The 15,788-nt window shown below is 40.3% G+C and overlaps 1 protein-coding gene across 1 annotated transcript; it reads left to right on the forward strand.

Annotated features, from left to right (window-relative positions):
• Positions 1 to 281: 281 nt before the first annotated feature.
• Positions 282 to 15,788, forward strand: psmc5 (proteasome 26S subunit, ATPase 5). The gene is made up of 12 exons (XM_061909515.1): positions 282 to 385; positions 1,362 to 1,433; positions 1,506 to 1,575; positions 2,090 to 2,187; positions 2,273 to 2,329; positions 8,343 to 8,573; positions 8,632 to 8,758; positions 12,084 to 12,274; positions 12,342 to 12,440; positions 12,524 to 12,634; positions 12,696 to 12,782; positions 15,657 to 15,788. Exons 1-12 carry the CDS (start codon positions 326 to 328, stop codon positions 15,708 to 15,710), a joined length of 1,257 nt encoding a protein of 418 aa, XP_061765499.1. The 5' UTR covers positions 282 to 325; the 3' UTR covers positions 15,711 to 15,788.

A 15,788-nucleotide genomic window follows, 5' to 3' on the forward strand; every position in this document is an offset into this window, starting at 1 on the left:
ATATATATATATATATATACACTTATATATATATATATATATATATATATATATATATATATATATATATATATATATATATTTGTTAAAGGTAAATTGAGCTTATCGGCTATTTCTGGCAATTTATTTAAGTGTGTATCAAACTAGTAGCCCTTCGCATTAATCAGTACCCAAGAAGTAGTTCTTGGTTTCAAAAAGGTTGGTGACCCCTGCACTAGAGGCTGATGTGCACATGAAGAAAAATACATATATACAATCAACCAGTAGGTGGCACTGTGTTCACATATTTATACGTTCCCTCCCTTCAAGAAGAAACGCACCGGAAATGTTTCACCTCACAAACGGAAACATGATTTTCAAGATGGAGGGGGACGGGAGCGACAATGTAGGTTTAATTTTTTTCGTATTTTATGTTTTTAGGGGCATATTCACCTTTAATTATCTTCACTTTGCTCTGTCAAGTTAATTCAAGTATATTTAAATTATAACGTACTAGTTTTGTGATGTTGTAATAACACTGAAACCCGGCTAACGGTTTGCTGTATCATTGTAGCTAAGCTAGCTCCTTCTCCTGTCAATTTCACCATTTTAGGAACTATTTTCTCAACTAGATGTTGTTTGCTTGCGATAGTTTGCATATTTGTTTCTATTAAAATATAAAATATCATAAATACTATGTCAACTGCGAGTGCTTTTACTTGTAGCTGCTGGCTAGCTAGCTAGCCAACAATTGGTATACATTGGTATTGATTGATTGATACTTTTATTAGTAGATTACACAGTACAGTACATATTCCGTACAATTGACCACTAAATGGTAACACCCGAATACGAGTTTCAACTTGTTTAAGTCGGGGTCCACGTTAATCAATTGATGGTACAAATATTTACTATCAGCATAATACAGTCATCACACAAGTTAATCATCATAGTATATACATTGAATTATTTACAATCTGGGGGTGGGATGAGGAGCTTCGGTTGATATCAGTACTTCAGTCATCAACAATTGCATCAACAGAAAAATGGACATTGAAACACTTTAGATCTTACTTAGCATGATATGTACAGCGGGCAGAGAACATAGTGAGTTCAGATAGCATAAGAGCAAGAAAATAAATTAGAAGTACATTTGATTATTTACATTAGGTTATTTATAATCTGGGGAGATGGGATGTGAATGGAGGAGGGTATTAGTAAAGGGTTGAAGTTGCCTGGAGGTGTTGTACAGGTGCTTGACTCTGCCTCACTTGCACGCTGTTGATGCTTTTTACACCCTAGTGTTTGTCAAATGTGAAAAAAAAAATTCACATGTCTGGAGCTAATGGCTTCTGCTAATCCCAAATGTTTGATTTTGTCAGATGGAGATGGGAGAAAGTAAAGGTGGAACAGGTCTCCGCCAATACTACCTCTCCAAAATAGAAGAGTTACAGGTAAGCTACTTGTTTAGTTTGTGGAATTGTGCAGCATTTCTTTGGAAAAAAATAACTTGACCTTTCCCACAGCTGACTGTGAATGATAAGAGCCAGAATCTCAGACGACTGCAGGCTCAAAGAAATGAGCTCAATGCGAAAGGTGTGTTCAAATTAGGGCTGGGTGATATTGCCTTTTTTTAATATCGCGATATTTTTATGCCATATCGCGATATCAATCAATCAATCAATGGTTATTTATATAGCCCTAAATCACTAGTGTCTCGAAGGGCTGTACAAACCACAACACAAACCACAATGACTTCCTCGGTAGAGCCCACATAAGGGCAAGGAAAACTTACACCCAGTGGGACGTCGGTGACCTCTCTGCTCTGTGAGGGCGGACATGTATGTGACGTGTGACGTGACAGTATGTGACGTATGTAAGAATGTGCGCCTTCTTGTCTGTGGAGAACGAAAGACAGAAAAGAGTGAGAAGAGCCTGAAGTGTACGCCTGTAGCTAAAAGCAACTGCGTGAGAATGTATACGATATAGTCATTTTCTATATCGCACAGAGACAAACCTGCGATATATCGTATATATCGCCCAGCCCTAGTTCAAATAGTATTTTGGTTTAAAAGTGGCATTGATCCGTAACCAAATGTTTGGGTTTTAGTGCGTCTCCTGCGTGAAGAGCTGCAGTTACTTCAGGAGCAGGGCTCCTACGTGGGAGAAGTAGTCAGGGTGATGGACAAAAAGAAAGTTCTGGTCAAGGTTTGTTGGATGCTCCTTCTCTGTTTTGCGGCCAGCACACTTCTTTTTGAAACATTTTAACAAAAAATAATTTCATTTTCTGCAGGTGCACCCAGAAGGAAAATTTGTGGTGGATGTGGACAAGAACATAGACATCAATGATGTAAGTAGTCACGTATGAGATTGTTCCCACATTTCAATAGTAGGAGGAAATAAAATATATTTTTTTAGAGTTGAAATATTATAAGAAGGCAGCACGGTGACACAGGGGTTAGTGCATGTGCTTCACAATACGAGGTCCTGAGTAGTCCTGAGTTCGATCACAGACTCGGGATCTTTCTGTGTGGAGTTTGCATGTTCTCCCTGTGACTGCGTGGGTTCCCTCCGGGTACACCGGCTTCTTCCTGCCGCCAAAAACATGTACCTGGGGATAGGTTGATAGGTAACACTAAAATTGACCTTAGTGTGTGAATGTGAGTGTGAATGTTGTCTATCTGTGTTGGACATGTGATGAGGTGGCAACTTGCCTCCTTACCTTCCGCCCTAATGCAGCTGAGATAGGCTCCAGCACCCCCCGCTACCCCAAAAAGGAAAAGCGGTAGAAAAATGGATAGATGAATGGATATTATAAGAAAGCATTTCAGCACATAGACAATGTGAACATCTGTAGTTATATTTTGATAAAAATGGGCCTACCCCCCGAGTTCAGCTGAGATAGCCGCCAGCAACCCCCCGCGACCCCAAAAGGGACAAGCGGTAGAAAATGGATGGGGGAAATTACACTACTCGTAAACGCCGCATGCAGCAGCAGCAAACATGGTGGTTGACACAAAGTTGAATCATGAAATGTGACCTGACACGAGAAAAAAATCGATGCATATTTATCCGGGATAATACCAATTTCCTTGACCCAGCTGCACAAAGGAGTTGGAGACCTACATGGTTTTCCAAGTTCTCTTCTGTTTTGTCGTGTAGAATGGTATCTGGAGCACAATAGTTCGATATGTCTTGGAACGCAACAAACGCATAACCCTTTATCACTCAACAAGTCTTTTTTGACCAGTCTTTTTTTTTTTTAGGAAGATTTAAGCCTCTTTTTACTCTTATAGTTTGCGCACTGGTCGCTGTACAACAGCCATTTGAAGTTGGTTGACTCACTTTTGAGAATAAGTTGTCAATAAACATGCAATTAGTTTGTCGCTTTTCATGCGCGTACGCGTCAACAAGACCGGATAAGTGACCGCCATGAACACCAATCATTTCGGCGAGTAAAAAATTTATTTCAGAAATACAAAGAATTTAGACAATTGTCAAACAAATGTGTTGCGTTAAAATGCTAATAGTAACACAATTTAGCTGGTTGTGATCTTACTATATGTTTTGCCTTGGAAAATGTTACTGACTAAGTTGCAACAGCACTTTTAATTGAAGGCTGTAAATTGTCAATAGTATGCATGTAAGTGTGAATGGTTGTTTGTCTGTCAGGGTTTTCGCAAGTCATTTAAAAGCATTAAGTCATTAAATCGATTTTGCAAAGATTTGGGCTTTTTAAAGTACCGTATTTTTCGGACTTTAAGTCGCAGTTTTTTTCATAGTTTTGCAGGGGGTGCGACATATACTCGAGTGACTTATGTGTGAAATTATTAACACATTACCATAAAATATCAAATAAAAATATTTATCTCATTTGCGGAAGAGACGAAGAAAATGTCAGCAATCGTCACATACACGTCAACCAATAAGAATTCGGCGGGAGAGGGTCATGGCAGAAGTGCATTGTGGGTCATGGAATGCTATATGCTACTGCTGTAGCTATTAAAATGGATCATTTCATCGTTGGCGTTATAAAAACTGAGACGGGCTGAACAAAAATTGCACCGAAAAGGACATGTACTGCACATTACAAGCTGGACGTAGTGAAATATGCAGCAGAAAACAACAAGAGGAAGCGGCGCATACCTTTGGAGTTGTTTAGAAGCGACATTGAGGAAGAAGATTTCAACGGATTTATGGATTAGGAGTGACAGATTGTTTGGTAAACATATAGCATGTTCTATATGTTATAGTTATTTGAAAGACTCTCACCATAATATGTTACGTTAACGTACCAGGCACCTTCTCAGTTGGTTATTTGTGCGTCATATAACGTACACTTATTCAGCCTGTTGTTCACTCTTTATTTATTTTAAATTGCCTTTCAAATGTCTGTTCTTGGTTTTAGATTTTATCAAATAAATTTCCCCCAAAAATGCGACTTATACTCAATCAATCAATCAATCAATGTTTACTTATATAGCCCTAAATCACTAGTGTCTCAAAGGGCTGCACAAACCACCACGACATCTTCGGTAGGCCCACATAAGGGCAAGGAAAACTCACACCCAGTGGGACATCGGTGACAATAATGACCCAGTGGGACGTCGGTGACAATAATGACTATGAGAACCTTAGAGAGGAGGAAAGCAATGGATGTCGAGCGGGTCTAACATGATACTGTGAAAGTTCAATCCACAATGGATCCAACACAGTCGCGAGAGTCCAGTCCAAAGCGGATCCAACACAGCAGCGAGAGTCCCGTTCACAGCGGAGCCAGCAGGAAACCATCCCAAGCGGAGGCGGATCAGCAGCGCAGAGATGTCCCCAGCCGATACACAGGCAAGCAGTACATGGCCACCGGATCGGACCGGACCCCCTCCACAGGGAAGAGTGGGACATAGAAGAAAAAGAAAAGAAACGGCAGATCAACTGGTCTAAAAAGGGAGTCTATTTAAAGGCTAGAGTATACAAATGAGTTTTAAGGTGAGACTTAAATGCTTCTACTGAGGTGGCATCTCGAACTGTTACCGGGAGGGCATTCCAGAGTACTGGAGCCCGAACGGAAAACGCTCTATAGCCCGCAGACTTTTTTGGGGCTTTGGGAATCACTAACAAGCCGGAGTCCTTTGAACGCAGATTTCTTGCCGGGACATATGGTACAATACAATCGGCAAGATAGGATGGAGCTAGACCGTGTAGTATTTTATACGTAAGTAGTAAAACCTTAAAGTCACATCTTAAGTGCACAGGAAGCCAGTGCAGGTGAGCCAGTACAGGCGTAATGTGATCGAACTTTCTTGTTCTTGTCAAAAGTCTGGCAGCCGCATTTTGTACCAACTGTAATCTTTTAATGCTAGACATGGGGAGACCCGAAAATAATACGTTACAGTAGTTGAGGCGAGACGTAATAAACGCATGGATAATGATCTCAGCGTCTTTAGTGGACAGAATGGAGCAAATTTTAGCGATATTACGGAGATGAAAGAAGGCCGTTTTAGTAACGCTTTTAATGTGTGCCTCAAAGGAGAGAGTTGGGTCGAAGATAATACCCAGATTCTTTACCGTGTCGCCTTGTTTAATTGTTTGGTTGTCAAATGTTAGAGTTGTATTATTAAATAGAGTTCGGTGTCTAGCAGGACCGATAATCAGCATTTCCGTTTTTTTGGCGTTGAGTTGCAAAAAGTTAGCGGACATCCATTTTTTAATTTCATTAAGACACGCCTCCAGCTGACTACAATCCGGCGTGTTGGTCAGCTTTAGGGGCATGTAGAGTTGGGTGTCATCAGCATAACAGTGAAAGCTAACACCGTATTTGCGTATGATGTCACCTAGCGGCAGCATGTAGATGCTGAAGAGTGCAGGGCCAAGGACCGAACCCTGGTGAACTCCACACGTTACCTTAACGTAGTCCGAGGTCACATTGTTATGGGAGACACACTGCATCCTATCAGTAAGATAAGAGTTAAACCAAGACAGGGCTAAGTCTAACATACCAATTCGTGTTTTGATACGTTCTAATAAAATATTATGATCGACGGTATCGAAAGCAGCGCTAAGATCGAGGAGCAGCAACATAGATGACGCATCAGAATCCATCGTTAGCAATAGATCATTAGTCATTTTTGCGAGGGCTGTCTCCGTGGAGTGATTTGCTCTGAAACCGGATTGAAAGGTTTCACATAGATTGTTAGACGCTAAGTGTTCATTTAACTGCTCCGCAACAATTTTTTCAAGGATTTTTGAAATAAAGGGAAGGTGAGACACCGGTCGGTAGTTTACCATGAGGTCAGGATCGAGGTTAGGTCTTTTAAGAAGAGGATGAATAACCGCTTTTTTGAATGCTAGGGGAACAGTGCCCGAGGAGAGTGATAAGTTTATAATATTTAGCACTGATGGACCTAATAATACAAAGAGCTCCTTGATCAGTTTCCCAGGAAGAGGGTCAAGTAAGCATGTTGTCTGTTTTATTCCATTTACACGTTGTAACAATTCCTCTAATGTTATTTCCTCAAAACGAGAGAAACTATTTCGGAGGGCAGTATCCGCCGTATATACCATCGTATCAGTGTTAATAGAACCCCGTTGTAGCTGGGACGCATTGTCTTTAATCTCCTTTCTAATGACTTCAATTTTCTTACTAAAGAATTGCATAAAGTCATCAGCTGAGTGGGTTGAGCTACTGGAAGGGGTCCCTTGTTGGGTTAGCGATGCTACCGTACTAAACAAAAATTTAGGATCGTTTTTATTACGGTGGATGAGATTTGAGTAATATTTAGCTTTAGCTAAGGTAAGCATGCGTTTATAAGTTATTAAACCATCACTCCATGCTTGATGGTGCACCTCAAGTTTAGTCGTGCGCCATTTGCGTTCCAGCTTTCTACATAATAATTTCTGAGCTCTAGTTTCTTCTGTTAACCACGGGGTGCGCTTTTTTGGAGCCTTTTTTAACTTTAGCGGTGCTATGTTATCAATAGTTTCGCGCAGGGTGTCGTTAAAGTTGTTAGTGAGGTTATCAATAGAGCCCACATACTTTGGGAATGGTGCCATTACCGAGGGCAGTAGGTCAGCAAGAGTTGTCGTTGTGGACGTATTAATGTTGCGGCTGCTATAGCAGTTATTATTATTATTAGTTTGACGAACATGCGTCTCAACCTCGAATTTTATAAGGTAATGATCGGACAATGCTTTCGTATACGGGAGTATCGTAACTTTGGAGACGGTGATACCCCTGACAAGCACTAGGTCTATCGTATTACCGTTGCGATGCGTGGGTTCATTTATTACTTGTGTGAGACCACAGCTATCAATTACAGTCTGGAGCGCTACACACGGTGGGTCCGATGGGGTATTCATATGGATATTAAAGTCCCCCATTATGATTATATTATCGGTGTGTGTCACTAGATCAGCAACAAACTCTGAGAATTCATTGATAAAGTCCGTATAGGGCCCTGGGGGGCGGTAGATAACAGCCAGGTGTAGAGGCAGCAGTGTGACAGACTTCATAGTAAGCACCTCAAACGATTTATATTTATTATTTATGTTAGGACTAAGGTTAAAGTTTTCGTTGTATATTAGTGCGACCCCCCCCACCCCTTTTAAGCGGACGGGCAATATGCGCATGTGTAAAGTTAGGAGGACATTCCTCATTTAGCGCAAAAAAGTCGTTTGGTTTAAGCCAGGTTTTGCTGAGACCGATGACGTTAAGATTGTTGTCTCTGATAATATCATTAACTAATAACGTTTTGGGAGACAATGATCTTATGTTTAAAAAGCCTATATTATAGGTAGTGGGCTGTTTTAGGGAGTTTTTGATCAAATTATCCGTAGTAGCAATACTCCAGTGCGACGTATATATATGTTTTTTTCCTTCTTTATTATGAATTTTCCGCCGGTGCGACATATACTCCGGAGCGACTTATAATCCGAAAAATACGGTACCAGTAGAATGGAAGTGACCCAAATGAGGATAAGCAGTATAGAAAATGGGTGGATGAAGATACATTTTTTTTATGACAAAAAAGTTGTAATATTACAAGTAACTATCATAAAAATGTTTTCTTTAGTATGTCATTTTTGTAACTTTTTTTCCAATGTACTGTATTTTTAATGGGATTTGTGGCTTTAATAGTCCTTCTTACAAGTCTCAAGGGCACAACATATATAAAAATAAAGACCAGGATAATTTAGATAGATTTCATCTTTTTTATCATGTTCTGTTTGTGTTGTGTTGTTTGCTCGGTTTTCGTATTATATTTTAACTTGCCCATTGTACAGCACTTTGGCTACCCCTGTGGTAAATTTTAAATGTGCTTTATAAACAAAGTTGATTTGATGTGATTTGGGTTGCTGTCTTACAGGTGACCCCAAATTGTCGTGTTGCACTTCGCAACGACAGTTACACTCTGCACAAGATCCTCCCCAACAAGGTGGACCCTCTGGTGTCCCTAATGATGGTGGAGAAGGTTCCAGACTCCACCTATGAGATGATTGGAGGTCTGGACAAGCAGATCAAGGAGATCAAGGAAGTGATCGAGCTGCCTGTCAAGCACCCTGAGCTTTTTGAAGCCTTGGGTATTGCTCAACCAAAGGTGAGCAGTAGGTGATGCTCAAGTTGAGGAAGTTCCCTGACAGTGTCGTTGTCTTTAGGGCGTGTTGCTGTACGGACCTCCGGGTACAGGCAAAACCCTGCTGGCCAGAGCTGTGGCCCACCACACTGACTGCACCTTCATTAGGGTTTCAGGGTCTGAGCTGGTTCAGAAGTTCATTGGAGAAGGTGAGCAAGCTAATAATGTAACCTTTTACTGCTTCCCATATCAATATTTTTCAACCATTTTAATTAGGTCTCAGCGGTAGTAGAACAAATTATAGCTTTAATGCTAGAATCCAGACTGCTTATAGTAAACCCTCAGATTACCAAAAAATCCATATGACATTGTTTTGATTGATACCAGCTTTTTTTCAGTATTGTTAGTACTGTGGTTAGTGTGTAGCGGTATTGTAGATATTGCGGTTTCAAAGACTTTTACAATAATGACATGACTGTATCAAGTAAAAATTCGGTATGTACTTTTTTCTGGCGCTTTAGTGTTGGCCAGGTCCAAAACTAAACTCCATCTCCCATAATCCTCTGTACAGCGTGGGGCTGACAAGATGAGGGGTGTGGAACGCCGTAAGCAGGAAGTGAAGTGTGTCAGTACTAGATGAGAGGAATTGTTTATTGGACATTTCCTGAAAATATCATATATCCATAACTGTATGAGTTATGTTGCTAACAGTCACACAAACAAACACTGTTGAAAACATAACCTCTTTGGCGGCGGTAAGAAAGTCTGCATTCTGCAATACAAAGAGCACCACTTTCGTCTCAAGCCAGCTGGTCATGTCGCACCGCATGGAGGGAAATCACCCCAAAAAACTGTACACAGTTGGAAATATGAATAAACTAAAGAGCTCTTCAATAAATCCTCATTCCATCTTTCCTACTCAGTGGCCTAGTGGTTAGAGTGTCCGCCCTGAGAGCGGTAGGTTGGGAGTTCAAACCCCGGCCGAGTCAAAAATGGGACCCGTAACCTCCCTGCTTGGCACTCAGCGTCAAGGGTTGGAATTGGGGGTTATATCACCATAAATGATTTCCGGGCGCAGCACCGCTGCTGCCCACTGCTCCCCTCACTTCCCAGGGGGTGATCAAGGGGATGGGTCAAATGCAGAGGACACATTTCACCACACCTATTATGTGTGTGTGTGACAATCATTGGTACTTTAACTTTAACTTTCCACCATTTGTCTCTCGATGTTGCGGGGCGGCTGGAGCTTATCGAGCTGCACTCGGGTGGAAGGCAGCAGGCACCCTAGACATGTCGCAGCCTCATAAACTGTCACCCAGAAAACTTATATGAAGGCTGACATCAGTTTGTGAGGTACTTACATTATTAAAAGTTAAATTTGTTGGTTAACTTTTTTGAGGAACAGCATTTTCCAAACTGATATAAAAAATGTCCACTAAGGAGGATGCTCCTTCTCCGAAAGTAAAAGTTCAAAGACACTAAGTGAACATTGTTTTACACTGGATGTTTGTCGCTATAAAGACACTCATCTGTAAGTTTTTTGGATGTTCCCACACTATTCTTTACACTTAGCAGTACATGTTTGTAGTAATAAATATAAGAAAATGTAAGCATTATGTTTTTGTCCAATTACAGTTAGTTTGTTTATCCTAAACATTCATGCCACTTCATTTGACACATTATGGCATTTTTTGGGGGGGAGACATAAACCACCCTAATCTCATACAGTTGCCTTAATACCGTGATAATATCGTACTGAGATTTTGATACGTTACATTCCTAGTTAGTTCAGAAGACTGTACGACACTTTTTCCTCGTCAAGACGAGTCAGTTCTCAGCGTGTGAGCACTAATAACACCTGCTGTCTAAAATGAGCCGCAGATTTCAAATATTTATTTGTAGAGTCCTGTGACAAATCTGACTATTTCAGATTTTGCAAGTCCTTTTCGCCCTCGCTCAAGACAATTTATGATAGAATTGTGGCAGCAGTATGCATCGCAACTTGCATTGAATATTTTTATTGATTACAGTCCTCACTGTATTATTACTATGGTCGGAATATCTTTTGATGTCTGTAGAAAACAGACATTATTACATTATTACCATGGTTGTTTCATGTCCACGACAACACGGCCACAATGTGGAAATACTTGGTCACATCCAGGATAATTCTAATCAAAACTAGGCTTCCGCATGCTGAAACACCGAGCCAACAGTCGCAGCTACCTGCAATCATGAGTTTTGTTGTTACTTGTTAGGATTCTGTCTTGTTAGCATTGCGCCTCTGTGTTGTCATTCTATATTGTTCAAACCAAAGCTGTTATTGATTCCAAAGATAAAGTGTATCTTTAATCAAGAGTTCATCTCCACTTTGGCCAGGCAGCTTTTGGTAGCTGATAGAAGTCTTGTTAGCCTGAAGTGCTGTGCTGAATGTCCCATGCTGCTTTTCTTTGTCTTTTGACATTGCGTGTGCCAAAGTCTCACCAATGTGGAGATGTGTTTAATGAGGCACAAGTTGAAGATGAAGATCATCAAAAAGTTGAAAAGTTTGAGATTGTTGTGGGGAAGATAGTGTCAAGCTTAGCCACTGGTTAGCCGTGTAAGGACTTAACTTGGAAACAGAAGTTTTGCTTGGTGAATATCTCTATTGATCATCACAATATAATAGAAAATAAGACAAATACTGTGCTGTAATACATAGGGATGAACGATTATGGAAAAAAATATAATTACGATTATTTTGGTTGATATTAAAATTACGATTAATTATATGATTATCAATTAATTTGAAAACATGAGTATTTGTTGCACCACCAAACCTCAACTTTAAATATAGTTAAAAGAAACCTAAATATAAATTAGTAATGAATAAACCACAACATGTAAAATAATTATAATAGCAATAACAATAAGTTTTATATATATATATATAATATTAATATTAATCCAGTTTTTATTGTTTACACTTATTTTACCACCATAGAGTGTGTGCTTTTTGTTTAAAAAAATAATGTAATAAAATGTTTAAATGCAAAAATCCTCACTTGTATTGGTACAATACATTGTTGGACAATTTTGACAAGTATCTTAGGTCAATGCATTCTAATTTTGTAAATGCATCATCTTCACGGCTTAATTCACAGGATGGTCAACCGGCTTTAGCGTAGCATTAAAACAAGTGAGTGTAGAGTTTGAGCAGAAAATGCCAAATTGCTGTTATGTTCTTGGGTGTGCCAGTTGTTCAAATAGAGAGATACAAAAGAGCTTTGATGGGTTCCTAAAACAGTGGTTCATAAAGTCGGGGGTAAAAACGAAAGCGCTTTTAATGTCTTAATTTATTTTTATCTTGGTATCGACCACTGAAATCCTGATATCGTGACAAAAACTTAGCCAGACTTACTTTGCTTAGTATCTGTAGCTTTGATGTTAAATGAGTTTGAACATGACAGATTTTTCTCAAATTTGGTATACAACCGTATTTAGAGATGTTATTTTCACTTTTGATTTAATTAAACTTCTACATCACACTTCTAGGCGCTCGCATGGTACGTGAACTGTTCGTCATGGCCCGAGAGCACGCACCTTCCATCATCTTCATGGACGAGATCGACTCCATTGGCTCATCTCGCCTGGAGGGAGGTTCAGGAGGAGACAGCGAGGTGCAGAGGACCATGTTGGAGCTCCTTAACCAGTTGGATGGCTTCGAGGCCACCAAGAACATCAAGGTAGGTCTCACACATTTTCACCCTCTGCAAAGCCATCTAGTCCCAATCTTGTCTGTGACTCCTGCAGGTCATCATGGCCACCAACCGTATCGACATCCTGGACTCTGCTCTGCTCAGGCCAGGCAGGATCGACAGGAAGATCGAGTTCCCGCCTCCAAATGAAGAGGTATCTGCTTGTGTGTACTGCGACATTACGATGTCCTACGACCTTACGATGTCCTACATTCACACACACCTCTTCTCCGTCAGGCTCGTCTGGACATCCTGAAGATCCACTCCAGGAAGATGAACCTGACACGCGGCATTAACCTGAGGAAGATAGCCGAGCTAATGCCCGGAGCCTCAGGCGCTGAGGTTAAGGTAAGAGCTGCCTCATGGATGATCATTTGTTAGCATCATAAAAATATTAATGTGTGTTTAGGGAGTGTGCACGGAAGCTGGCATGTATGCGCTGAGAGAAAGAAGAGTGCACGTCAACCAGGAGGACTTTGAGATGGCTGTGGCAAAGGTTGGTCTCCCTTCTATCTATCCTCATGTTAGTCGCCAAAAGTGTCTAACAGAAGTGTACACAGCAGTCTGATTAGATTGATTAGTTTTTGTGGTCAATTCACTGAGGGCACAGAGCATTGAAATCACATTTCTCTCTCTCTGTGGTTTAATTACAAAAAAACAGTACAAATAAAAATATTTAGATTTTTTTTTTTTTTTAAGGCAGTAGTATGAATGCATATACGGTGGTACTTTTTAGGATATGAGCTGTCTTTCGGCTAATTCTTAAGCTTCAGGTTGCGAGCAAAAATGTATGAACCTTCCCACCGCTAGTCTGTGTGGCAAATGTCACAGTGAAACCCGTAAGATCTTACCAAAACATTTAGTCTTTCTTGCTAGCATTATCTAATGGCTAGAAATGTCTTTCCAACCATTAGTACAAAGAAAGTGAGTGTAAAACAGAAGAAATGCATGAGATTCATTGAATTAAAGAAAGAAAGAAATAATCAAAAACAGGACTGACATGGTGAAGCAGTTGGAGCCTGGGATCCCAGATGGTCTTTTTTAGCGGAATTCCCCTATTTTTCTAGCCAAAGTAGTATTATTTTTTGATGTCCGTCTAAAACAGACATCAATGTATATTGATCAAGTCATGTTGCTTTTGTGGTGTACCAGCTGGCTATGGAGTTCTAGTCAATCGCTTTGACTGGGGAGTGGGACTTCTGGGAAAAGGATGGAGAAGTGATGTGTTTTGTGAGTGTTGCCAGGAAAGGAGAGAGGCGTATATTTAGCGCGTTTTTCAGTGTGTTTAGAGCAGGCCGAGTGCAGTCTACATCAACTGACTTGTTCACGCTTTCAGGCGCACCGTGGTTAGGCTGCTGCTTGGAGTCAAAGCTAGTTATGCTCGTCATGCAGTAGGCCAAGTGCAGCCTGCACTAACTGGAATGTTCATGCTGTGTAAATGTTTGTTATTATACTGTTCTGACAGGTGGACACGTCCATCTAGCGGGGACAACTTATCTACAAGTTTGCAATTGTTACATCATGCCATACTCATGTTTATGGCGTTTAATACTTTTTTGGAGCGCGAAGGGATGAATAATCAAGAAGTGAATGCTTTGAATGATCAAAACATTTTGATATTGGATCGTGTTCTACTATAGCCGGATTGCATAAGAGATCACATCCGATTTTCTTCTTCATGGTGTAATTCACACGACGGTCAAGCAGTTTGATTTAAAACAAGTGAGAGAGAGAAGCGTTTGATCAGAAAATGCCGTATTGCTGTATTTGGGTGTTCCAGTCCTAATAAAGATATAGGAGAGCGCCTTCATAGAGTTCTGAAAGAAATGGCTCATAAAAGTAATAAAGTCAGGGGAAAAAACGAAAGTGCGTTGATGAAAATGACACTTAGAAATATCACTTTCATCATCTGGTGGCATACAATCGGACCATGCTTGTGTCTGCAGCGATCACTTTGTAAAATGTTTGAACACTTTCTGTGATGCAATTGAGTCTATTCTCTACTTTTGTTAGTAGTGTTTGATAGCGGAACTAAATGTAAGAAAGGACATTAGATCACATTAGTTTGCGTTCTTTTGTGGTTGTTATGCCTACATATAACTACGACCTGCTTGTGCAAATAAACTAACGTCATGTTAAGTCCTAATTATAAATATTTCAGTTGTTGTATTTTGCTGCAAACAAACGTATCCCTTTTCTCATTAGCGTCACGATCACAGCAGCACGGCACTCGTTAAGTCAACCAATTGTTACTTAACGATGCACAAATAAGTCTAACTTTGTTTTTCACAGATTGTTTAATTTGTGGATCCCTCAGATGTAAAGACATGATGTGCTTTTAATCTTTTCTTATGCAAATAGCGTGAGTGTCAAATGAAGTGAGGTCGTTGTGAGCATTAACCTCTTGGTGATGATCAACGGTAAATAAATAGTAGCCTAATGTGGCTCTAGACAGGTTTCATTGCCTGAAACCCGTAAGTACCTGGATGTGTCTCTAGGTCACTTGATTGCAACCCAGCGATAGGTTAACTATTGAGGCAGTAAAGTAGTCAGTAGATGAGGGGGGAAAGCAGGAGTCTCACTGGGGTCCCTGTGGAGCATATCTTCTAGTCTTGGCACCAATTCCATTGATTTATTTAAATGGCGACGCTGTTTCGCAATGTGTTTTTTAAGACCCAATTGAACCTGTGTCCCAACCTTATATTAGCTCTGCTGTCTGACGGTAGCGTGTTGGCTGTTGTAGATCAATAGCCTTTTGATGTTGTCATCAAGTCATGTTTCCTACAGTATGTAAGCACAACATTCTCTCACAATTTGTTGGGTAGAAAACCGAAAGCGTACGTGATCCATTTTGTTGTCCATGATGATCAATGGAATAGCCGGCTTGATGAGTAGTCCTGGCTCAGAATCCTATACGCTCCTTCTGTGGTTACAGCACAGTAATGGGGGACTCTCTTGACGTGAAGTTATATACAACTTCTGACAATATACACGTTTTGATGAAAGCCGAGACATGGCCTTGCAAGAATAGAACAGATGAAAACAATCATTGAGGAAAGAGGGGCAGCCATCTTGTAACTGATATTAAATGATCCCTGTGCTAAATAAAATGTATGTAGTTGTAATGACTAGCAAACAATCCTATGTTGGTCTAATGTGGTGAAGGAAATCACAAGTAGTTGCAGAGTTGCCAGAAGTTACTGTATGCATGGGAAACATTGTTGTATTCAGCTCCAGTGCACGATTTGCATCCAAAACTGAGCTGTTTAAGTAATGTTCAGTTTTTGTTATAATTATAAGAGGAGCAAAGTATTAGAAATCTCTCACCATGTCAGCACCACATGAACGTAAGTATCCGTGTTGTCTCCAGGTGATGCAGAAAGACAGCGAGAAGAACATGTCCATCAAGAAGCTGTGGAAGTAACTTCAGCCACACATGTATATTTTTTGTTTATGGTTTGCTTTTTAAGTGTTGTCCTAAAATAAACATACCACAACAACA

Source organism: Nerophis ophidion, linkage group LG08 (genome assembly GCF_033978795.1).
Source record: "Nerophis ophidion isolate RoL-2023_Sa linkage group LG08, RoL_Noph_v1.0, whole genome shotgun sequence".
In the NCBI taxonomy this organism is placed as follows: Eukaryota; Metazoa; Chordata; class Actinopteri; order Syngnathiformes; family Syngnathidae; genus Nerophis; species Nerophis ophidion.

What these genes read in the sequence shown, in the direction of transcription:
- psmc5 (XM_061909515.1), top strand. Translation starts at nt 326, where the DNA reads ATGTTTCACCTCACAAACGGAAACATGATTTTCAAGATGGAGGGGGAC. An exon ending in AGAACATAGACATCAATGAT is followed by an intron (nt 2,330 to 8,342) that starts GTAAGTAGTCAC and finishes GCTGTCTTACAG; the next exon opens with GTGACCCCAAATTGTCGTGT. An exon ending in AGGCCACCAAGAACATCAAG is followed by an intron (nt 12,275 to 12,341) that starts GTAGGTCTCACA and finishes TGACTCCTGCAG; the next exon opens with GTCATCATGGCCACCAACCG.